General features: G+C 41.6%; 1 protein-coding gene across 1 annotated transcript in view; it reads right to left on the bottom strand.

Annotated features, from left to right (window-relative positions):
* Positions 1–5,533: 5,533 nt before the first annotated feature.
* SPATA16 (spermatogenesis associated 16) overlaps positions 5,534–26,175 on the bottom strand; it is an 85,860-nt gene continuing 65,218 nt past the window's right edge. The window contains exons 9-10 of the mRNA XM_069792708.1: positions 24,356–24,436; positions 5,534–10,962 (exon numbers count right to left, since the gene is read on the bottom strand). Coding sequence (XP_069648809.1) covers positions 10,846–10,962; positions 24,356–24,436 — 198 coding nt within the window. The 3' untranslated portion in view covers positions 5,534–10,845. The remainder of the gene's footprint in view (positions 10,963–24,355; positions 24,437–26,175) is intronic.

The raw sequence follows: 26,175 nt of genomic DNA, 5'->3' as shown, positions 1-26,175 counted from the left end.
GTAGGCCTGAATCTGCCAGACCAGAACTTATTTTCTCTTAATATATTCACCATTCTCCCCTCTTCCCCTGGGTATGTGTATCCATGGGTATTTTGTCCTTATCCATTCAAAATAAACAGCTGAGCTAAATATGCACTGACACTTACATAATAAAATGGCTCTAGGAAATGAACTATTCAATAAATGCTGTGCTAAAAAATCAACAACAGTTTTTGGTTTCTTTGTTATTTTTGGAAGGACATCTTCAACCTTGTTCACTCCATGAAAACTTATGATAATATCAGGCTATCATTTCTCTGGTCATCTTTAATTTCCAAATTATTTATATTTTAGCTTCTACATCAAGTTCACTTGCACTCAAAACCAATTGAACCTCTAGTGCTTACTGTATTGCCTAATCTTGTCATTACCACTACTGCACAGCTCTGTTGTTGCTAAATGAATGGAAAATGATTGTTCAGAGGGCTGAGTCCTACTGCTCTTCATTTGTTGCATACAGCTTTCTAATGGAGGAACTAGTTCTGCTCAGTCTTGCTAACTCTCAAAGGAGGAGAAGAATGAGGAAGACCATGCCTGCCTCCAGTGTGACTTGACACCCTCCTGCATTCTGGATGCATTATTATCTTAACCCATTATGTCAAGTTTCAGCATGAGATGCCCCTATTTTTATTAAAAAATAGGTGTACTGTTAAAAAAAAAATCTTACGTTAGCATTAAGAGGAAAAGGGCAGCTCAGTCTCCTTGTAATTAAATGAGATGATTTTAAATGGTCAATGTATTCATTACTTTGTCCACAGCTCTTTGACTACGTTCTATGGTGATGTACTCCAGCAGCAGTTAATTGAAGGCACACTCGGTCCCAAACAGGTGAGAGGATACACTGCCCGTGTGTATCTTGGGATTGTACTGAAGCCCTTAACTGCTCTTTGGATATTGACTGTCAGAGGACCAGAAGTTTTTCAGTGAGATAGAGAGAAGTGAAAACAGTGACATTTTGGGTTAAAATAACAAGCTGATAGGTAATAATTAACACCGAGTTGCTGATTTGACCACTTGCTCTCAACCTAATTACCTAGAGCAGTGTAACAAGTCTTTTGGATACTGGAGAAAATAGTAGCAATTGTCTGACCCAGTTTTAGTAAGGCATTGTCTTGCATGACAGTATTAAGAGGTTGCTAGCAGAGGGGAAGCTACTAGTGAGCAAATACAAAACTGGCTTATCTGTACCCATTGGACAGCAAATCTTATTAGTATCCACTGTGGTCATATTGAGTGGGGCTCCCCGGGGGTCTGTTCAGCATTTCTATTGACTTGAGTGGATAATGGAGTGGGAGAGTGTGCTTATTAGTTTTACGACTGTCACACAGCAGCAAGAAACTTGAGTACATGACAGAACAAGATTAGAGGGGGAAGCGAGCTTTGTAAGTGAGAGAGGGGCTCCAGAGTAACAGAAACAAGCAAAAATAAGGAATTTTTACAAATGAGAGACTTGCCTCCACCTTCTCCATTTCCAATAATACGTGCACATGTTGTAGCATTAGAACAAGTATGTAATTTGGGGGGAGCATTTTTATTGGTGTTCTTTTGAATTTTAGGTGAGACTGGTTCTCAAAACTAAAATTTTAAACAATAATGCTTTTACCATCTAGCCGCTATGGGATGTGCCTTGTTGAGTAACAGTAGTCATCTGGTTTTGTACAATACCTAGCTTCAATCACGATACAAACAATTCAAATCTCCTGAATAATTTTTTAAACTTCAATTCAGAGAGAGTTTAGTTGAATTAAGTATAATTTCTCAAGTTTTTATGCCGAGATTTCTCTATCAGTAGAACTATAGGATCTGTTCTGCAACTCTTTAAAGAACAAACTTTGGGATAAAAAGAACATTTCTTTCTAACCTAGCTCTCATTCACTTACCACTGTGCTAAAGAGTTAGCCAGCACGCATTCAGCATACGATGAAGAATTGTTTTCGTTCAGAGAGACTGGAACTTTCTGAAGAGGAGGTCAAAAGATGATCTTTGTTTAAAACACAACCTTCTGTTCTTGTAGGCTGCACAGAATCAAACAGTTCAATGAGCTTGTGCTCATTGCTACAAGAATCCTTATTCTTAACGATTGTTCTAAATTGGTGTTTCTTAAACTTGAAGAACAGCTGTCAAAGGAAAGGGTCTTCTGTTGGGTGGGTGTTAGGTGGGGATGTCTCACTGTTCTGATCCAAACTTTCAAGGAGAATGCAGTTTTCTAGCAGCATGCTGGCTCGCTTCTCTTTTTAGTATGTGTATCTCGAAGTTCCGGGTAGTACTGCTCCAAGAAGAAAATTCCTTTGAGTAGGTGTGCTATATGTACATTGCCATGGAATTTATTTAAGTATGCCCTTCGACATTTTGAGAAAATTATGTATTGTGTTACCCATCTCTCTTTGTTACTAGTTGAAATACAGAATGGTGCTCTGAAGTTCACACTATAAATGGTGTTAAAGGAGCCTGTATAGCTCTCAGGTGGTACTTCGGAGGGAGTACATGGACTAAAGCTCGTACTGAGGCAGGGTGATGCATAAGGAAGCAATAGTTGGTTTGCTTGCTTAAAAAAATGAGAAAAAACCCCACTGAGCTACTGAAGAAGCCAGAAGTGGGCCAAGACACCGGAGGAAGTCTGGAACACGGGTTGGAGCTGAACTCTTCTCCTTATGTCGATATTTGAATCACATGAACTTCCTAGCTGAGTCCAGGCTTGAGTGGTCCAGCCATTCACAAACCTGTACCTAGAATTCATAAACATACTCTCATGGCAAGCTATTAAAGCATTCATGGACTTAAGATGGTTAATCTTTTATAGGTTATTTTGTTCAAAGAGAAGAGGTGGAGAGATTACAGGTGCTTGAGAGCACCTGTTTGTGAATTTGTTGCAGATTCAACAGGACGGCTTGACCTGTATTTTGCAGAAAAATAGTTGCTGTTTCAAAAATAGGAACTGAAAACTCCACTGTGAGATGGTTGTTTACAACCTCTGAAAGCCAGCCATCAGAGACAAAACAGGGGCTAGCTAGAATGTACTTTAAAAACACAAAAGCTGTTGAGAGCCTAAAATGTTGGCTGAGTGCTCTGTGCAGCTGACATTGGAAGGGTGAAGGCAAACTGGTGCCACGTTCTTTGCCTTGAGACCGGTTTTAAGCACAAAGCCAGAAACCTGCTCTTTGCCGTCAGTAACGAAAGCTAAAATGGAAATGAGATCACCATGAAAACAAACTAATTAAATATCTAGTGAAATACATGTAACACTGTCAGACGTTAAGCAAATAAAAGTAATTTTTAGATAAGAACATTACCACTATTCAGGGCTGAATTTTCAGCTGGCACAGAGTATTCTGTCAGCCTCTATACAAATGCAACCATGCATTTGTATGCCTAATTTAGGCAGTTAGAAGGGCAATTACCACCCTACCTGCAAATTGTAATTAGTTTAAGCTGTCTCGGTGCCTTCAACAGCTGATCCATACAGTGACACTGACTTCAAGAAGAGCGACTGTAGTAGGAGCTACCCTCTGTTGTTGAAGCAAGTTATTATATATAAATACATATATGTTTGCAGTAGTGAGAAAACAATGCTTACAAAGAGATGTGAAGCCTCCTTTTATTTTTACCTGACGTAGGGAGCCCTAATGCAGGTACTTTATAGTAGTGGAATTAAGCAATTGAAGTTCTGATATTTCTATGCATATTGGTAGAAAGAGGAGAACCTTTACACCTCTCGTTCCCCCTCTCCCTCCAGCACCTCAATTTCTTCGAGGGCTGAGGAAGAGGGGTTTGGCCTAATGCTGGAGAGCCCAGCTTTGCTGCTCAGCTTACCAGGAGCACTGTAGAGCCCGTCCTGTTTTGGGGCAAGTAAAACCTTGTGCCCACCGAAGCCCAGAAGCAGGCTGCGTTCTGCCTCGCCAGCTCAGGTTTCCCTGGCACCTGCGAAGATTGGGTAAAGGATGACTTTTTGCATTTCTCTTCCGCCACCTCTTTCTCCATCCAGAGATCAAGGAAAGCGCAACAGCCTGGTAAGCACGCTATCAATTTATTAATGGATTCTTTAAAATAGGATTGACTGGAATATAAATTGTATTACCTGAGCTCTTGGAGATTTTGGTTCGTGGAAGGTTAAAAACGGCAATGTTTACTTGTCAGTGTTTGGAGATACTAACTACCTCTCATAAACACTCAGCTTCTGTCTCTACCCAAACAGTCAGTAGTTTATTGGCTATGTTGGATTGTAAGCTCCTACATGCTTTCTGCTGCTCTGTGATGGCGAAGATGATATTTCAGTAATTTCTCCAATGTTTCAGCCTGGAAGGGATGTAAATATAAGCATAAGTGATTTTGAAAATGTGCCTTTTCTCTGTGTTTCAATGGCTCGTGCATTAGAGTTGGTATGGCTGACAAATCAGCACTGATTGCTAATTAAAAAGCTGAATATATTAAGGAGTTTCATACTTCCATTTCTTCCTCAGATTGAAACCCTAGCTGTATGAGTGAGTGCTAGTGAAGCTCTAATGGATACAGTCTAATTACTTGCCATTTTTGTTTTGACTTAACAGTTCATGAATTACAGTAACTCTGACTGATCATTGCTGATTACTAATTAAATGGCAGAATTTGGTTTTATGTACCTCCAGCTTTTAGCCCCACAAAAAGTGGCAATCCATCTCTTAACAAAAACCCCTTGCTCTCTGCTTGTTTGTTGAGATGTAAAAGCTGATGGTCTCATCCCTCTGGAAAATAAAAATTCTTAGGGCACGTTTAACCGTAGTGGTGGATAAATATATTTCAAAAATAAAGTTACTGCTGCGTTGCTTATAAAGGAGGCTTTGGAAAGAAACTGTTCAAGGCAGTATAACAACTCAGCATGTTTCTTGGCACTCTTATTCTCTTATGGATCGCCTCAACCCTCATTTAGTAAGTACAAAGACCAAGACGATTTTTAGTCCTTTATCTGCGGGAGGGGACAATTTATTCACTGCTATAGGTACTCCCTAGGTCACTCAGACACTAGAACAAATGCAGCCATGGATTGTCTTTCTTTTTCTTCCTCTTCATTTGCCTTTTGTATTCAATGTACCCAGAATTTAATCTGGTTCTTGACAGGATTACTACTCTCCTAATCTGTGATATGTTTTAATTTGTGATAGCGATCTGTAGAAATGAGCTGTTGAGGTTGGGAGTCCTTCCCGTGATGATGGTGTCCCTCTAGTCCTGAAAGGCAGTGGGTAGAGTTAGGGACAGCTGGTAAATGGTATAACTGCTATAACTTTTCTCACTAAATGCCCAGGAATATTCGGTTCTATTCCAGACTTTAAATCGCGGATAAGGGCTCATTAAAATTGCTACACATCTTTTCAGATCAACACGTTAAAGATGTTGCAGCCTGATAAACTTTTCTTTGTGCTGATTTCACTGAAATTGTTACAAAAACACTGCAAAACTTTTATCCTAAAAAGAATGACTGCCCCTCTGAAGGGAAATTACGCTTCTCTAATCATTTTGAGTTTGTGTGCATGCCCCTAAGTGTGTGAATATTTCAATGCATAGTTTGTAAAAATCCATCAGAGATAATGCTCAAGAGCAAGGGTCAAAAGAAATGGTATGTTACTTGAGATCTCATATATCAAAAAGCACAATGTAAAAATCCTTGGCATATAGGTGATCTTAATGGTCCCTTCTGGACTTAAAATGTATTACAGACAGAAACCATGAAGTCATTTTTATAATTTAAAGCTTTATCTTTTCTTTGTTAGCAATTCTTCCTGCCTGAATATCACCGTTCACCTTAAGCAAAATAGAGATTATATTATTACTGTGAGATAATAAAAAAGACTCTGCATTACTGCGGTCAATACCCATAATAAATGTAAAATCTGGCGTTCTAATGGGTAGCGGAAAGGTCCCTTTCTCTTTGCCACCGCTTCTTCCATCTAAAGTAAGTATTTCATATCATTGCTATTAATAGCAACTCAGAGTAACACGTTTGTACAAAGACAAGAATATGGCAGCGTCTGAAAAACAAACTATCCCAGGTCGTCGTAACGGAACCAGCAGAGTAACGTTCAGAAAATCTTTACGGGCAAAAGAAGCTCATGTGAAGCCTTGAGATGAGGTCTTTTGACTACAATTCTTCAGAAAACATATTCTGATACTTGCTTGTGTAACTCTGTGTCATTCATGACAGTGTGATCTTTCAAAAAAGAAATTGGAAGATTTTACAAAGACGTATGGAAACCCAGGGAAAAGGCCAGTTGCTTTCACCAGGCAATTCTGAAATTCCACTGAGACCTACCGTGCCTCATTTTCTACATGTGCCTGAGACGTGTGAGATGTGCCTGCCCTGGTAGTCTTGGTGAATACTGAGATAAAGCTTTCTGCAGCTGACAGCCCACAGGATGCGAAAATTCCATCATTTCCTCTCTTTGACTAGGAAATGACTGGAATGACTCAGCCGGTGTAGTTAGTGTAGCATGTGTGACCTTTTTGAAGACGACTGCCGTATGGAGCTTTTTCGCCTCTACTTTCTCCAATTTTCCTTTACTCAAGAATGACCAGCTTCAAAGAAAAAGTTCACCGCTCTAATTGAATATTCTCCATATTGAGAGGGGTAAAAATAAACATTCTTCTCGGTTTATTCACGCATAAACTAGAATCATCCAAGTGTGACATCTGAAAGGAACTACATGATTATAATCTGAAATGAGAACAAAGTTCATCTTGTGCGATTTCTTATTTTTTCCCTGCAGACTTCGAAAGAGATTGCAGAATCTTAATACCCATTCAAGCTCAAGAAAGCCAGGGCTGTGCGTTCCTGTGTTAACCTTTTTAGTATTCTGCTGGTTAATTGTCCGTCCGTTCCACCTTCTCCTCCCAGGTTAATGGGGTGGTTAACGGGGGAGGACAGGAATGGTTGGCCAATCACACCACAAAGCAAACTGAAAAGGTCAAAGTAATGCGCTGTATTATTCATGGACTATGCCTTGCCGAGGTATCTTAGATCTCATGTCTTCTCGTGATGAATTGCAACAAGGACAAGAAACAGCCCAACATGAAATTGGCTCTTGTGACAATGATTGTAGTTCAAATGGGGAAATGTAAAACTGTGGCTTGCTGTTGCTCTGTTTTTTGAGATTAAACAGGTGTGATCACATCTAGCCGCTGAATAAGCAACAGGTTACATTTGTACAACTTCTCAGCTGGGTTGTTAGTATAATACAGTGTATATGTATATAGATCTTTCGTATTTTAGCCACGGACTTTGTTTTGGAAGTACTGTCTGGTGCCTAATACCCCTCCGATGTCTTCTATGTCAGTAAACTCACGATTATTTTATGGATTTCTCAATATGAGAGTCCTTTTGAAGTCGCATTTTGTTTAGAAGTATTAATACGCTAATTCCTGAGAGGCCACCTAGAGAGGACCTTAAGATAGTTCTTGTTCTCGGGAGTTTGCAATCTGTATAGTCAAAGTTGAAGGAAAGCTTGATGTAACTATTCTTTTCTGCTTCACCTTTGATGTGAAACAGAGGTAGAGGGAGATATTTGCAGAGGCAGGAGTGTGACTGAGGTGTTCCAAATTATTTTCTGAGTACTGTCCTTCTCATTGACTACAGAGGGAGATTAGCAATAGCAGACTACTGATTTAATCCCTCGCAGAGGATGCCATTAGTGCGTGTCCTCTTTTAGTCCCTACCACTGGATGTCACGACTGCATCTCATCTTCTTCTTCTGGTGATGTGTTTAATTTGGTACTTTAGCTGTAGACCCATTCTCTATATCAGTTTGACTCAACCTTGTATTTTTCAAGCGTTTGTTACCATACCCCTTTGACAGAAGAGCCTTCACAAATAGTGAAAGTGAAAAATGTTTTTTTTAAGACCAACCGCTGTCTGGTCTGCCTTCTCTGAGCTGTAATTAGTGTTGTAACCCAACAGTAAACATATACCTAACACCTGAAGGGGCTGACTCTGCTTGTGCTCGTTGTCCCTTCCAGGGATTAGTGCAGACATTCTGGCATTTTCAAGGAAGCAAGGATTGCAATGGCAAGCAGAAGAGTTACGAGGCAGTCTTAGGGGAGAGGGTATTTATATCTCCCCTCCCCCTTCTTTAAAGTGGTATAGTGTTCTTTGCTTTTCATTGAGTTGTTTCAACTGACATCAGTTGCCTGGGGCCAGTGAACCTAGCTGTCAACAGATAAATCATTTTTGTGACAAAAAAAATTCTGTAATGGAGAGAAACCAACCCCCATCATTCATTTGGAAACAAGTCTTTGAAGGAGAAGTGACCTAAAAGTGGAACTCTTGGGGAGTGGTCTCAGATGTGTCCTTGTGTACGGGCCTAAAATAGCCACAGCGACTATGGGCCAGGCTGTTTTTAATGTGCCTTAACAAAAAGGAGGATGAGGAATGAAGTCCAACTCGTAATAATGTTTCCTGAATGAGAAGAGCCATGGTGTATGTCATCACCCTACAGAAATCGCCAGCTACGAGGCCAGAGAATCATTATAACACAGTCTCCAATTTCTTCAAAAGGCAAGTTAATTAGTAGTATGTGTTTTAATTTTTGTAGGTGATCCTAGTGAATCTCATGCTTTAGAAACTATACTGTATGCAGCAAGCATCAGAAATCCCCCCCGCCACTTCTTCTACCTTGTCGAGCCAAAACGTGGTATATTCACGGAGTAAAGTTGACTCTCAAAGGGTCCTGAATAAAATACTATGCAGATCTGGGCCTGGGAGTCTGTGCATTACAGATGGGTATTTTTGGAAAATAGCAATGCCCTTCTCCATCACAGAAGCTCCTTTCATGTTTGCTCTGTGTTGTTTCATGGCTGACTTCATCTCCTGACAACTGCTTTAGTCTGGGGCTTTCTGGAGGCTAAAGGGCTCTGTAGCCAGGTGTTGGCCTAGATGTTTCCAACACTTTACGGATTGATTTGGGCTGTGGCCCCTCTCCTTCTCTCTCTGTGGTGTATTGATCTGCAGCGTAACACAGGTTTTCCGCCCTACCTGATTTCTGAAAAGTGAAATGTCACGTCTTATCTCGGATCTGGGTCTCTGGCAAAGCTCCGTGATGAGGCTGGTACATCTTTCTCAGTGCGCTCGGCTCAACTTGTTCATGTTGCACAGACAACTGTTTTTCACTGGCAGTGTTGCTTTTTTGTTCCCAAAGATCACCCGTTTTCAGCGCACTTTATTCTTTTTCATCATTCTGGCTAAAAATACCCAATTTTGCATTAAATATTGCGGAATTGTAAGCCACCTTGCATCAAATCAAGAGTATTTGCTTAAGAGCCTCATGATTTACCAAACTGTGTGTTGTCTGTGACTTGATGATCCGTGGGGAGCAGTTTTTCTGATTTAGTGTGTGTCTGCTCATCAAAGATGGATGATTGCCACTATGTGTCATAAAACTTCATCTGACAAAACCAACTCCATAGCAAAATAATGCCATCTCCGAAGGGCAATAATTCTTCGTTTCTCTGTCCCACATGTTTAAGGAGCTCAGGCTAGCTCAGATTTTCTCAAAAAGATTTCTTTATACTTACTCTGTTAACAATGAACAAAGGACCATCAAAGCTTTTGCCAGTTCTTTCTTAGTTTTCAAAAATCTTTTATGAGGGCCTAGGAAGATGGTCTCTAGAAGCTAAAAATCTGTAGGATTTAGACTTCTATCTGTGATAAATAGAGGATGGGAATTAAGTGGCTAAATACCTTTGAGGTCCTGGATTTTTAATTAAATCTTAGGGCTGGGGAGTGGATTTTTCCTTTCTTTCGATCTTTTTGTTTTCAAGTCACCCTTGAATGAGAAAACGTCATGAACTGAATGCTGTTTTCATAGGGTGAGGTTATTTTCTTATAAAGAAAACACAGCGAACAAAAAGGAAACGCCAGCCTTAGAAGAGACTGCGCGTGTCAGCTGGGGATGCCTGTCAGACGCCATCTGATAAGGTGATCTCTATTGAAAAGTAGGTGCGTTGCTTTGCTCACTGATGACAGCTCTCCGGGGATTTGGGAACCCGTGCTCCCTCGAAGACCAAAGCGACGTAAGATGTGCCTACACGACAGACTGCTGCTGTGGGAGTGCAAGACGTGTCGCTGATCCTTAACCAAGAGATTTGCACTGGGGAAGGCAGGTGCAGTTATTCTCTTCCCTGGAGTGTGTTTGTTCATTTTTATAAAAACAATTACCATCCAATGGGGGGGGGGGGATGTCATCCTTAGGGCACAGACAAGAGTGAAGGACTTCACGTTCTTAACCACAGGGCAACAGCTGGGCTCTCTCTCTCTTTTTCTTTTTTTTTTCCTTCTCTTTTCACAGCATTGTGTCTCTTGCACTTGTAGCTGTCGCAGCCGTAAGGTGCATGATGCCGCTTTTCACCTATAGATTGTACCAATATCTGTACTGTAAGGCATTAATCTGGAAAGAAGGCAATGTAAGGCTGAATTCTTCTGAGGATGGAGGGATCCTTGTTTTCAGTGCTGCTTGGGCGATAATCAAGCCAGCAGGATTTTATAGGCTTTGGATGCAGAATATTCTCAGAGCAGAAGATACAGGCCCCTTTTTGGCGGGATGTTACTATTTAAATAAACAAGACAATTTAAAATAAACCTTTCACAAGGCATTTATTCCATCCAGTTAAGACTAATGAAGTGCAGGAGTGTCTTGCTAAAGACAACCTATAGTGAGGGGAAGGCTCATTAAATGGAAAGGTGGTTTTGTTGACCTATCTATCAAATATCTACAGTGTTAATTTTCTTGTTTGCTGTGTGACCATGTCTTTAGGGCTGGTAAGGGACAGTTTTGTATTTCCTGGTCTCTAATGTTGCTGTGTACTTTGAGTCCTCTTCATTTTTTCCCTCCTAGCTGTTCTCAGCCTTTTGTTCTTTAAGTAATTGTCTTCTACTTGGTATAAGTAGTCTTCAATTAGTCCAATCTGCAATTATAGAGAAGTGGTGTCAGAAGCATGTCCCTTGCCCTCTATAGAAACTTCAAAAGCTTTTGTAGTTAGTTTATTTCAAAACTAATTGTCATCAGAAAGAAAAATACGTGAAGGCACCTCTCATACAATTGGCTGGAGTAGCAGTACCTGATTGCATAATTTTTTTTTTTGTCCTTTTCTATTTGGATTCAGTTACTTTACTGCCGTGCAATAGACTCTTTCATTGAAATCTGTACATTGAAAACGGGAATTTATCACAACTCTGTCTTTAAATGGCATTGAGAAACAGCCACTTTAAAAGGAAGGGATGATGAGGAAATTAATCTCAGGCAAGTTTTTCTTGATAAGGAAAGAGAACAGAAGCTTCTGGCATTTATATGCCGAAAATCAACACATGGAGAAAAATGAGTATTCCACACTGCTGTGGCAAGAACCATTTTTCTATTAAATCAAAATGAAGTTCTGAATAAATATGTTTTCCCATGAATATAATACACTAGAGAATAAAGTAAAAGAATAGATGACCTCAGTGTACCCCCAGAATAAAAACGTAATTATTCTAATAGAGAGTACATTCAGATAGACACATCTTCCTTGCAGGGGTGACTTCAAAGCAACCAAAAATATAAATTAATAGTGCTGTGTGCAGGTACTCTGTAACTACCAGGCATTCATAATTTTATGGCTATCTTTCCCCATACCTTACCTTTATTCATACCCTTTGTCAGCTTTTGCGATACGCAGCGTTTCTGTAAGGTGAAGATGAGAATCATCTCCCTTCGCAATGAGTTATACTCAAGACCTAGACCCTATATAATACGAGGATCTAAAGAATCAATCTTCCAATTGCGTTTTAAGCCGAAATATTTTAAAAAAAAAAAAAAAAAAAGAAAAAGAAAAAGTCTGAATCTATCACCCTGACACGCGTTCAGCGGAGCGTTGCTTCTTTAGGCACAACACAGAACAGCTGACTGTGAATTAATCTGAGCGTCGCTTCCTATTGTATTTATTCATCTATTGAGCTGTTACTAAAGTGCTCCTCAGCTTGGAGCCGGGCCATGCGCTCCGGCCATGGTTTGTGTTGGTAGGGGCGTGCGTGTGTGTGAGAGAGGAAAAGAGGCAAGCAGAAAAGTTTATGGGCAATTACATCTGGCTCCCTGGGGTGCCGAGGGCTCAAGAAGGTCTTTGGGAGAGGAGCTCTGCCTCCTCCTCCCCGCGAAGCGTGCGGGGGTGACGTTTTCAGCGGGTGGGCTTTGCGTAGCACCGCGCGCGATGCCACGGGAAAGAGTTTTCTACCGCGCTGGTGAACGTCGATGGGCGCTTGCTCTTGGCCTTTGCCAAGAGATCCATCGCGAGAGGAGCGCGGGGAGGTGGGGGCTCTCTGAAGGCAGCCTCGCGGGCTGGCTCCGCTGTGACATGCTCACCATATAAACGTGCGGAGGATTAGAGAAAGGAATCATTATGCTAGCCTCATTTTTAAGAAGCTGAAATAAAAGCTTAGGAAATCATTGATCTGGCCAAAAGCACACGGGAAGTCTCAGAAAGACTAATCACCTAGTGCCAAGCTCCAGTCCAGGGGCTTAGCCATATTAAAAACCACCACCAAACCCCCAAGACTCTTCTGCAGCAGACCAAATTAAAATGTCTACGTAAGTTTCTTCTGCAGATAAAAGTCATCTTTTCTAGTTTGGGGGTAGTGCTTGCATTTGAGTGAGCACAAAGGGTGGGAAGAAGAAGGGAAACGGGTCCCGGGAGATGGGTAGGGTGTGGGATGAGGGCAAAGGGGGCACCAGAAAAGCCACAAGTTTTACAGCGGCTCCTTTTGGACCATCCAGCGGTGCCCGTGCTGCTGGTGATGCCCCCAGAAAGCCCCAGTGGAATGATGTTCCTGTCTCAAACCATGGCTCGGCTGCTGTTGTGTGCTTTTCATGTTTATGGAATACCTGTCAGCTCCAGCCCCCAAAATAAGTTCTAATATGGCATATCAGGGGTGGAAATAATAGTTGCTTACATAATTGCAATGTTACTGACACAGCTGATGAGTTGATGATGTTATTTGCGCAGCAATGATGGCATTCAAACCCTTGCCGACTTACAATTACACTGTATGCTCTGAGCCCTAGCATGATTTAAATTACCATACGAAACACAATGAAAATACAGTCTCTTGACAAGATAAAGGAGCGGGGGGGGGGGGGAGAATGGCTTAAAAATCTCTTTTTCGTGGCTGCAGTGTTCAGTAGTGCTTATTCATGGCTTTTTAGCTCGAACATTTCATTTTAAGAAAGTAAATTGGAAGCGTTATGTTCTGCCTTTTGGACTTGATTTAAAACCTCCCTGTGCCCGCTCTTCTGCTGTCAGACTGCGGTAAGCCACCTTTGGGGCTCTCATTGGGAAATGCAAATTTTTTAAATCAATAGCTTCATTTTTTTTTTCTCCCCCCAATAACATTAAATAAGAATCCGTGTGGACGGGAGTAGGTAGAAGGATGCCGTTTGTAGCCAGCCCAAACGTGATTAGTGCTACAGCAACAGCTGTTGCAGGAAAATGGATTTTGGAAAAGACTTGTGACTTATTCCCAAGCAGAGCAATAGCTGGCTACAGACTGATGCTGAGACTGAATCCCAGGGCTATATAGCTGAACCCTGCAGCGCCTATATAGCTAAAGCAGCCCTGAAGCCCAAGCGAAGAGCTCTGCAGGACTTGGCTCACAGCAGACCATTTGCTACTGGTGTTGCCAGTGATTCACGTGAGGTTCATTTTGGGCCGGATCCCAACCCGCGCAGAGACCGATGACGTTGGGTCAGTCCTTCGCGCTAGTTGGACTTTGGGTTGTGTTTCCCCATCTCTAATCCCCTGATGCGCTTACGTCCACGTGTGCCACGGTCTGTGCGTGGGAGGTGGTCGGCAGCGTCGCGTCCCGTCTGCAGGGGCTGTGCTCAGCTCTCGGTAGCCGAACTTGCTGCTTGACACCCTTGGAGTGAAGTCCCTTAAATACTCTCCTGAGCATATGAAACCACTCTTCTTCCATCTACCCAGCTCTACAGTGTCTTTAAGGTCTTTTTCTCAAGTGCCTGGTGACCTGAGAACTTATGAAGACAAATTGGGCTTCAACCTATTTTTAATCCTCTGCTGCTATGACATCTTACTTTCAAGATATCCTGAGTATTTGCCCCCACAGTTACTCCCAGCAGTGCAGTGGCAGCATTTCTACTTTGAATCAATGTCTACAGCCCTGGCCCAGCTAGAGGCTGCTCGGTGCACTACTGCCCATCTCTTCAAGTTCCTCCTGTTTCTTCCTCATTAGCTCCCGATTTCAGGCTGCTCCTGACCCTATTTCTTTCGCTGGATTTTTGTCTCTGTCTTTAGTCTGGCCCCTGCGATCAGCTGGAGGGAGCAGGGAAAAAAAGGGAATGGACAGAATGAAGACCAAATGGAAAGAGGGAAGAAATAGAAACAGAAGGTACCTTTAAAGCGAATTACATGCTTGGTCCACAGCACATCTGTGTGGTACCTATAGGTGCTTTGGGATCAAGCTAAGCGGAGAAGTGTAGGGGTATGAGGGCAGAAATTTGAAAATGAACCAGGTACTCAGTAGAGTTTATTCTGTGCTCTTTACGTTCATATTGCATTTATTTTGCATTGCCCCAAAATTCTCCTTTGTGCTTCCAATTCTTGAATCGATAATATGTTGTGGCAGGTATCAGTGGTGGAAATTGTTGATTTGGGGAGGGGCAGAACAAAAAGCAAGGGAATTAACACCGAGAAAGCACCTGGGCTTCTGCAAGAGTACGGATATATACTGTTGGCATTTCAACTGTCCGCCCATGAAGCCCACGAAGGTACCTGGGGAATCAAAGCAATGGGCCGATGCTGGGTCTGCATGCCTAACGCTTAGGGGAAATAAGTTAGGATAGAGAGCTCTCTAGGCTGGTGGCTGAACGAAAACGGGAAACGGGACAAGAAGAACAAATTTGTTTGGCCCACCTGAAGGAAACGACGCTATTTTTTTAAGCCAGGGGAATGAATGGGAAGGACAAAACCTCTGTGTGTGTCCTCAGAACAAGAAGCTGCTGGCCTCGATGGCACAGCCTTTGGTGTGCTGCTGAGACACCAGCACAGAGCTGTGGCACTGACAGGCCTTGTCTCAAAAGTATTTCCATTCTTTTATTCCTGGGGAAAATCAGCCGAATGAGTGAGGTTGTGTCTGCCTTTCCTCAGTGCCACACATGAAGGCATATTTATTCTGATGTGGAGTGAGAAAGTGAAAAGCAGAATTAGTGCACCAGAAGTACCTGGATGGACTATAAGTCAATTAGCCTGCTCTGAATTCCAGTTACGAGTTTGCTGCGAGAAGAAAACAATCTGTGGTCCATGCGAATACTGAGGTCATCAGCCGTTCTTAACTGAAATGGTTTTACATCGTTCTCTACGGTTGGGCAGAATCTGTAAATACTTATGGTTTTGGTACGCTTATCTAATGCGGTTTGTCTGCAATGAAAACAAAGAGCTCTTTGCATAACTGGCAACGCAACAGGATTAGCTGGAGGGATAAACTGTGGAGGGTCTAATCAGGTGAGGCAATATATGGTTTCCCTTTGGCTTAGGATTTGATTTGGACCTACGGGAGTTTTTGAAAATGACATTATATGGAACCACACAAAGATAAGGAACAATACAGGTCTTGTTTGGAGCATATAAAAATATTTCTAATCCTGCCCTTTTGTACATGTTGTCCGGTGATGGATAAAGGGGAGAGACTTGCTGCTGTGAGCATTCTGCCCTGCTCTCTGGATGCCATCCTGATTGATTCGCTCGTGGTGTGGAGGGATATGTAAGCAGCATCGCTGGCTGCAGCTGAATTACAATCATCGAAAGATTTCAGTGTAAGGGGCCTCTGGGGGTCATCCAGACCAACCTCCTTTTCAAAGCAGGGCTTTATGGGAAGTTCATATCTCCTTTTCTGAAAAATTTACTGCGTTTCTGTTAATGCCCTACCAGTCGCTTCTGAACTTGCCTGGATGTGTCTGGTTTTGCCCTGAAACACCACAAGGCAAGTATATTCTTTGCCCTTCCCATGCACTCATTGGGATAAGACATCCCACATACGGTTCCTAATTCCACGATATGTACCAACTACAATGAGGGAACACTGCGGTACTATCCATCATTCAGCGTGGTTTTGTCCAAGTCCTGATGGGCCACAGATGTCACGAAACTTGTCAACCTTTGCTGCAAGGGGGCCGTTCCAAGGAACAGATGTCCGCGTTTGATGGCTTACTGACTGTCCAAAGGAAGCTTCGTGGCTTATCCAACAACGGGGGAGCTGTTCCCGTCACAAGCTAACTTGAAAGCACACATGCCTTTTAGAAGATCGGCATGAATTTGAATACAAATGCAAAATATCAGCTATAGTACCTGCTAAAGAGTTTAGAATCGAATGAGAGAGAGCCAGGATCCTACAAGGACAAACTCCTGTAGGAAAATAACTTTGTTTAGAAAAAAAATAGAGATGGCTAAGCAGCAGACTCTGTAAACTGTAAAATCGTAAAAGTATGTCTCACATGGATGCCTGCATATGCATTCTTTATATGCCTAAACATCCGAACTTCCTAAATCTCAGTACAAATTGGGGGAGTCGCTCTCAAATAAGAAACAGGGGCTTTTGAAAATATAGGCAGGAGCTATAAATAACATGTAACGGCAAAAAGGATCTTCTGGCATACACAATCTATTTTTATTACTTGGGAGCTAGCAGTAAAAGAAGGCAAATGAGCGGCCTTTAAACACGAAGTACGTCTCAACATTTTCCTTTGTCCCCCAGAGCTACTGGCTAAAGCAGACTTTGGAGTGAATATGACCAAAGAAACAGTACTTGAAGGGCCTACAAGTAAGTAGGGATGGCTGTATATAGTGTGGAGGAAAAGCTGAGCGTATGCTTGAGAAAAGCTACCAGTATTTTAATAAGAATGAAACCTCAGTCTGTACATTCCATTAAGGTCAGTTAGAACAAAGATTGCTCAGTATCTGGAAAAAAAAATAATCATGATTTCACTGTTTGTGTGTTAAGTGAAGTGCATTTAGAGCTGCTATGGTTGCTTTTGGAAGGGAGTGGGTTTGCACAGTAGCAAATGATCTGAACTGCCACGGGCAGGCCAAAGTCACTTCCCTATGTTTGTTTGGCAATGTAACCCGACTGACTGCGCAACTCTTGCCTTGGACCTGCTTCTAGAAATGTTCATAGCTTCAGATGCCGATGCCAGAGATAAATATGTTGTCCCTCATGCTCCATTTCTGTATTTTCACATGCCTCATTTGTATGTATTGCCTTTCTTTAAAGAAAGAAGTCTGACAGACAGCTCCATTGCACATTTCCATCGTAAAGGAATGAGTTCAGTGAAACACTGAAAAACGGTGTTTGCCGGTAGGTTCTTAGCACACTAGCGAAGCTCCAATGCTAAAAGCAGATGGAGGAAAGAGTGTTTGTTGATGAGGAACTGAATAAAAATAATATTGATGCTGGTGATGAATTATACTTATTAACTACCTTACAACTCAGACAGTCCTTTTCTACTTTATAAGCTCTCCTGAAATCACTGTCCAGCGCAGTGTTTGCTATGAGCCGTCTTGTTGACTCATGCTATTTTTCACAGCAGTAACCATACCTGGTAGCAAGTGTTTATAGGGCTGGAGACCCTCTCTGGTAGAGGGCAGCAGGTAAGCAGACTCCTCATTTATAACTGACAGCATGATTAGCAAGGTCTGGGAAAATGTTGATCTAAATCCTTACGTGGGGACTCTTAATGCCCGGAATTGCCTGCCATTTAACTGTCAGGCGGCTACAACCAGCTATGTTATTCTAATGTTTAGGACACTTACTGCTCAATTGCTAGATTTGCTGCTATTTAAAATTATTCCAGTGACTTATTGCACCCTATAGCTTGGTGGAATAGATCAAAGCCTTTTTCATCACAAAACACTCCTTCCCAATAGCATTAGCAGTGTTTTGTTGTAGCTGATGGCCTAAGCATTATGGGTATAGATGATACTGGTTATTAGACCAACCGATTTAGCTGTGAAAAACCATGCTTTTATGTACAGAAACTTTCCTTCTGTACATAGAAGGCAACAGCAAACTTAAAACTTCCTGCATCTGCTTCAGGCTTGAGTAAAACCTTGTATGCCCAGAAGCTCGCTGTTTCTTAGTAGTCATAGCCTCTGTTTCTGTATTGCAATGCTGGTCTAGCTCTGGTCAGGAGGTATAGCTGTTTAGTGTGTGGTCACTAAAGAGCTCAGCTCTGTAGTAGATGCTGGTGTCTGGAGCGTGAGTAATAGGCAGGATGCAATTGCTTCTTCCAGTGAGGCTGAGGGCCAGGTAGGCATCTTGCTGGGGCATTTTTTTCTTTTGTATGCAAGACCCAAAGAACCAGAGACTCACAAGGGCAGGAGTTGGTTTTAGGGACCAGGAGTACTGGTAACTGCCAAAATCCCATTGTCACCTCTCTCTTACACAAAGAGCTCTGCGAATGCGGTCACACTTTTATTGTCCCTACAGTGGGGCTGAATTTATTAATGGGACTTTTTGCTTGCCTACGTTTCTTTTATATCGCCTCAGATTCAATGGGGCAGATCTCATTTTCTGCTCACATGCACTCTCGTAACTTCCTCTGCCTGGTCTGAAAACTTCGCTCAGTGCTGGGTTAGAAACCTCTGCCACAGTTACTTCTTGTCCCTCTCGAGGCTGTCGCCGATTCAGAGTTAATCCTTTCCAGAACGTCTTAATACGTGTTCTCTAATCTTAGCACGAAGCCAATCTTTCGTTAACTCTAACAAAAAGTTTTGCATTTCTATCTGGTTGCTCTGCTCTTAGTTTCCTTCACCCTCAGTCTACCTGAATCAGTGCGACTGACATCATTTTGCTTTTGCATTTGCCCTTTTCTGACTTCATTACACATAAGGCATTGCACATTAGACTTCCACTCCTGTTCCAGAAAATGCGCTTTTCCTCAACTTTCCCATCCTTTGCTTTCCCTTTTCACAACGGGTCCATGCGTTCATGAAACACGCGGCTGCATCGCAGCCCCAAGACGTGAACAAACCAGGAACTAATTTCCTTCTATTAATTCAGGAATAGCCAAGTTGGAGTGGAGAGAGTGCACCAAACCGCAACGGCTTCTGAAGCCTGCGCGCTCTGAGAACAAGCGCAGTTCCCAGTGGCTGTGGCGTGGGCTTGGATGACTTTACAAGACGTTACAAAGTCATATACATCAAATAACTGTTGTAGTAGCCAGCACAACACTATTCAGCAACACGTCCCCTTTCCATCAGCATACTATGAATCTCCCTCCTTGCTCCTCTGGCTGACCGAAAGCCTAGCAAGTCTATGGCCCTTTTCCATGGCTTGATTTTCAATTAAGAGATAATGTCAGTGGAAGAGCACAGTTCATCAGATAGTGTTCCCCTGCTGTTGCAGAAGGCAGAGATGTAGTAGGTAGAGGTCAACTACTGAAAATCTGTGTGCCTGGCTAAAAGATTATATAATATGTCAGGCTAATTTTACTTCATTTCATATTCACATATATTAGTGCAGCTTTTGTTATATGCTTATCCTTATGTAAGTTACATCTGTTCTTTTATTCACTCATCCATGTTTGCTCTGCTTTCAGATTTATGAAACAGGCATTCCACTGAGCTCAGCAAATGATGGGCATAATAACTTATCTAAATTGCAAAGTACGTGATGCCCTTGAGGTAAACTCAGATGTGAAGGTTTTATGAAGTGTCTCACATGTGGAAGTGTAGGGAAGTGTTTATTTGCCAACTCCTGTCTCTCCTTTGGCTGTTCAGATGATGTTAAGAGGATCCTATGAAACTGCTATGAAAGCCTAGGGGCTAAATGGAGGAGAAAAGTAGAACTACATTATTAACTTCATAGGGGAAGAAGAGCCATACTGGCACTTGCACTTATATGGCTCTTCCTCTCTTTGGATGTCAAAAGTTTCTGGCTGATAGGCTCTAAAGTATCTATTTATTTAATGAAATGCCTCTCACTGTAACAATATTGTGGGGCTTTATTAATGAAGTTACTCTTCTGCGATAGGAAAGTAATCTCTTTTCATTTCTTTATTTTTTTTATCTTACGAGACTGCCGGGAAGCAAAGGCCCTAGAGAGGAAATGGGGAACCTTCCTGCCGCTTTATGTATCTGAGATACCCTAAACCCCTCTGCCTGTCTGTAGCTGCTGTGAAGTCCTGCAACGGCCACGCAGGGACCTGGTTCCTTGAGTTACTCGGGGCCAAGCTCTACCACGAGTCCCAGCATTCGTGTTCACGTTGGCCGTCACCTCCATTGCATGGGAGTCTGTCGGCAAAGCGCCTAGTCGATAACGGCCAGACCTGGCTGTCCCCATCTGCTTAAGACCCAGTGGTTGGACCGAGCTTTGTGGGGCCGAGCTGAATTACCAGATTAGTTCTCCTCAATCTCTCTTGGAAGTTTTCTGTTCATCGCTGCTGACCCTTGGGCATCGGAGGTCATTGCTTAAACAACTGGCCTAAATCAGTCTTGTTAAAATAATAAATTCAAATGTAATTTGAATTAAGCGGAGAATTTGCACTTTAAAATCCAGTAAGCAAAAATAAATTTCTACCTCTGTTCACTGGTGAAGACTTAAGCCTCTTTAAAAGAGAGGGTTTGATGCCCTTTCCCGTAACATTTCCTATAAACTGCTTTAGGTGGGCCTTTCATTCATAAGGGTGGCTTCAGAGAAATCCATTCTCAGGTAATGCTGACGGTGTGATATTTAAGTACCTTTGCAACTCAACCTATAACACAATTTGGACAGAGCCAGTAACTAAAGAAAAAAAAAAAAGGAAGGTGGTAAAAAATTTTTTTAGGAATGCCCATGGTCCTGAAGTAGACTGGGACTCGGTCCCTCCGTTACTTGCTTGAAAGGTCTTAGACCCAGGTGTCTGTATCCCCAAATCCCTAATACAAAGCTCACATTTCAGCCAGGGGACTGCAAGGAAAAGTGTTGGTAAAATCCTGGAGAATAGGGATATTGGGAGACTGACCCAGCCCATTTTTCCTGCCTCCAAGGCATTTTCCAGGGATATCTAGTACATGGGTAAAGCCTCTGTATGAGGATGGTTCTTAATCTCCCAACATAATCTAGGATGCCCTTGTGGCTGGAAAGTCCATAGCCCGGTAATACTGAGAAAGGCATCTTCTGTGCAGTAATGTTCTCTTTTCTCCAGCTAATTACAAGGTCATTTTTCACTTCTTTGTATTTAAAGCTTCCAAAAATAATTAGCCCATTTGATAAATTAGATGGCTTAAAAACATAAATTTGTCAGTGAATTGGATGAGCAGCGCAGCACCCAAACCACTTGAAGCTAAACATATATTACTACTTTGTCAGTCCTGTAAATTCAAAATTGCCTAGATTAATTTCAAACTAATTTGATAAGCCCTCCACTGTGACAAAAGGAGAAGTGTTTGGGTGTCAGGCTTTGTGCCCTTCTGTGTCAGATCTCAGCCTGAATGAATTTTTTATGGCTGACTCTAGAATATAAAACTCTGAAAACAGTGGTTTGTAATGGCAATTCTGACAGACCCTTTAACCATTTGGAAAATAGGCACTGCTATAATTCTGCTGCATTAGAGAAAAATTTTGAGTGCTTTCATTAGGTGCAACAGCTGTTTCTATTGCAAGAGCCAAACTTCATTGGTGGTAGCATAGCTGTTCAGCTTTCCAGAGTTTTGCGTTTATAGCTGATTGTATAAACTCTTTTATGTTCTTTTTTGCTTTCCAATATATGTAAATGAATTCAATAGCAAAAATACAAATAACTACCTTGTAACTAGATCGGTGTGAAGGTTCTTTGTAGGCTCCTACAATCAGCATCATGTGATGAGCGAACTGAGAAATACTGAGTTTTCTGAAACTGTTCTAGCACAAGTGACGTGCGGTAATCCACACCACATCAATTTTTAATCATCAGATTTAATCCTCCTTCCTAGTAATGTGTTAGAGTTCTTTAATCTAGCGTAACATTCTTAATTAGAGCTGATTTAAAAAAACACAACCCAAACCAACAAAAAAACCCCAAGCTCCCTGACTGTTTTCCTGTCTCCTCTCTTTAAAGAGAATTTTTTCCTAAGAACATGTTGAATATTGCTAAAATGAAGTTTTGGAAAAAAGTAAAGTAGAAAAATATTTGATGATGCTTTTCATTTCTTTGTTCTGATATAATATAGAAAAATATTTTTGTATTATGAAACAAACAGTGGGTTCTGCTTGGAACAAGATGCCTCAAATCAGTTATCTGAGTTGTCAAAAATTAAATGCAAAACTGTGTTCAGAATGCAAACGAGTTTTGAAGCACAAAAATTTTACAATTGCGGAGAGCAGATTTTCATGGATTCAGTAAATTTTGTTCCCAAATATTGAATTATGCACAGATTCATATGGCATAATGTGAGACACCAGTCCAATTTTAAATGTTAGCTTGGTTTCCGTTAAGATTATACTGAAAGTAAAAGTATCCAGAGAAATATAAAGGGTGTACATACATATATATGAATGCACCGAAAGAAAATACTTTGCTTTACAATGAAATATTAGCCACTGTCTGTTGAAATATGTGGGAATCTTTTTGGTACCACCAACAAACTTTTAATGAGCCTTTAATAAATATTTAGATACCTGTGTACTTGGTCTAACTTACAGCTGCGATCCTTTCTCAACAGCCTCTGAACTGTGGTTGTTCAGAGTTGTGAAAATCGGGCTGGCTATTCAAACACCTAATTGTGGATTAAAATCCTGACTTTGGGAAAAACTTTGGAAAACTGATATTGAAGCCTATTGTCTGAAAATGGGAAGGATAAGTGCTTGAGAAGTACAGGGACTAGGTTATTTGTAAATATGTCATTGACTCTTTGCATTCATCTAGTAATCAATGTTTATTATGTATGGCAGGAAATACATATGTAATTGTATAAATATATATATTTCATATCATACGTAGTGTTTGTGTTGCAAAAGATTCTCATATGATCTGTAGGCAGGTGTGAGAGTTTTAGAGACTACCCTGGCGCAATGTAAAAGCGGTTATGAATATTTATCCTTTGTTTTGCCTCACGAGCGTTTGAAAGAGATGAAACCCAGCCTGCCTATAATTTTGGGCATCTAGGGTTTGGTTCCTTTCTGAAAACATTCTGTACTTGGAGAACTTTATTAAGAGCACTGATCTGACAGCTAACCGAGGCAATATACCTACTCGGATTTTCTCTCGGAGGAGATGCCTTCTGAAATTTTAATTCAAATCACTTGGAAATACGGACTTTGAAAATACCTTGACCCGCCACCCCTGTGATTTCTGTCAGACATCTCTGTCTTACTTGCTTATCCTGGTTACACTGACTCAGTGCAGCCAGGGTTTGGGTTTTCAGTATCTTCCCTGAGATCTGTCTGTAAACCCTAAATCCCGACGAGGGCGAATTTCAAGTCCCACCAGTGCAGAATTTCAACCCCTCTGTTCCCCTGCCTCCCACCGCAGCCACAACCCAGAGCGAGCGTCCGTCCGCCTGGGATCTGACGGAGCCGTAAGACGCAGGATAAGACCAATCCTTTGAACCATTAGTACCATTTTCCCTTCCTGGTGCTGCGTTGCTATCCTTTTGTTCATAAGTGGCTGAATGTCGATGGTGTTGAATGCCCAGAGCTGTGATTTGCTCTGGCTGGAAAGACTTTGTAAAAATGTAAGATACTCCTATTACATCCCAGTCTGACCGATTAGTCATTACATTGGGTCAGATTCATCTGTACAGAGAACCAACACAAGACTCTCTGCAGTTCACAAATCCTTTAAGAATTAAATTGACCGGTTGCTGTGCAGAGACTCCAGAAAGGCATTTACATGTCTTTTACCTCTCACATCACCAAAGCCTTATCTGAGCTCCACTAAGGGACCTAATTTGTTGGGCTGAATTTTATTCCCCAACAGCTCCCCTCCACACCCAATTAGCACAAAATCTCATATGACAAAGATGGAAAAGAAGTATAACTATCAGCCAAAAATAAGCTATTTGGGGGGGGTGGGGTGGGGTGTTGGTTTTTTTGTTTGTTTGTTTTCCTGTTTGGTTTTTTTTTTTGTATTAGATAACCACATGAGACTATTAACATGGACAAAGATCAACCATAGGGGCTAAAGCAAATAATAAATACATATTTGTGGTTAGTGCCTAAGCACTAACGGAGTTCAAGGCACGCAGTCAGATTTCAAATGGCACCTACTTTCTTTTCTACCTTTTGAACAGATATGACTCAGGTGGACATTTACTCCCCAAGGAACAGTATACTCTCCTGCCCTTTCCTGCAGGTTTTTACCTTCTGAATTTTATTCCACACACGTCCTTTATCACTTCTTCCTTCAAGGGTGTCCATGGCATCTGCCATTAGCGACTGCAGCTGTGGCACCAAGATAAAAATTATCAGTGTGGAATTCACACAGAAATAACTTCTCTAAATACACAGATTAAAACCTAATTAAAAAATCATTTGTACGCTGATGATTTTATTACTCATCTTTCACACAATGAGCACTGCCACCTCATCTTTGCTTCAGCCATTACACTGTATTATTGTGGATATAAAATACTTAACAATGGGAAAAAATCCGCTGGAAAATTTGTATTTAAGCCTATACGTTTTAATGCAGTAAATGTTTATACTTAGTAAAGGAAGACTTGGGTTGTAAAGAATAAAGGCTCCATATTTCTTTCTTTAGCTGTCTGGGATATTCTGTGTTGTACATGAATGCTTTTTAGTAGTTTCTCCCAAGGCTAATGTATCATAATTTAAAGCAGCATGTAAAACCTCACAAGAGGACAACACTAAAGCTGAGATGCTTTTACTGTAGCTGGAAGTATCTAGCTCATTTTCCCTGCTTTTACTATCCTTTTTCTTTGGCAAACCCTCCCTTCTCCCCATCATTCAGCATAACGGAGCATAAAACCAAGGCTGACAATTTCTAGTGTAAACTATAAAAAGAAGCTGTAAGAAAATACTTGCTAATCAGTCCTTACTGTTAGAGGGAAGGCTAAAATTCAGGTTAGTTGTACTATTGCCTCGCTCCAGACCCTTCCAGGTTAGTCACAGCATTGCCTCGCTGTGCGCCCTTCCCAAACACTTCAAAATGTTTCAGTTGCTTTTAATTCAGTAACGGAGAGACAAGGGTCGGATCCAGGGTGTCCTTCCGTGAGCAGCCCTTGGCATTGGCATTTAGGAACAAACTGGGAGAAACTTGTATTTAGTATCTGTGATGTTGCTGTGCTCTATTAGGTCTGTTCCAGGATGTTTAGTTGGTGAAAGTGAATGCAAACAATAGGTTTTGATGCCTCTTCCCAAATTTGTTACTCATTACGAGTAATTGGACAGTGTAAGAGTAAGCATTCGTGTTGTCTCTTCTTTCTGTACCTAGATGGGCAGCCGTTTAATATAAGTACATAAGCTGATGAAACTTAAAACATCAGTGTTTAGGCTCATCTGCGCAAGATATAAAAATGCCACCTTGAGATTCGAGGAGCAGATCTGTACTTCCTCAAGTTTACCTTTGCATTCAGGTTTTTGAAGTTAAAACTTTTTGTCCGTGTCCCAACAATGGATAAATGATGGAGGAATCTTCTTTTGAATCTCTAAATAAATTTGCTGTGGTCGGTTCCAGCCTGCTTTCTCTGTGCTTGTGCAGCCATTAAGTTGAATCTTATTGGGCCAAACATTTGATGAAAAGCTTTTTTTTTTTTTTTTTTTTGGTCATGCATCAGTATTCATGAAAAACAAAACTGCAAATTTCTGCCTCTGACTTTAATGCAAAAGGAGTCAGAACCTGTCAGAAATTTTCCATCACAATATTTCTATGACAGATAATCTCCTTCTATGAATCCAGAATAGACACAGCCCAGAGATTAAGGGTATTAAGGGCAGAATGGGCGAAGCACAGATCCTGTGTCAAACCAGGCAGAGGAGGAACCGGTCAGGGGAAGGGAAGGATTTCTCCATCGCTTTTCTTGGAGTGATTTTGTCTGAAGAACTGGTCGAAGAGCACCCAGCGGGGCAGGGACCAGGACATCAGTCTGTCACCCCTAAGGGGCCGCTCCAACAGCCCAACCAGGCTGGAGGTTTCACTGCTTTGGGCAAGAAGTTAAAAC

The sequence above is a fragment of the Haliaeetus albicilla genome, chromosome 9 (assembly GCF_947461875.1).
Source record: "Haliaeetus albicilla chromosome 9, bHalAlb1.1, whole genome shotgun sequence".
In the NCBI taxonomy this organism is placed as follows: domain Eukaryota; kingdom Metazoa; phylum Chordata; class Aves; order Accipitriformes; family Accipitridae; genus Haliaeetus; species Haliaeetus albicilla.
The sequence above is the reverse complement of the archived record's forward strand: the minus strand, read 5'-3'. Positions and strand labels throughout refer to the sequence as shown.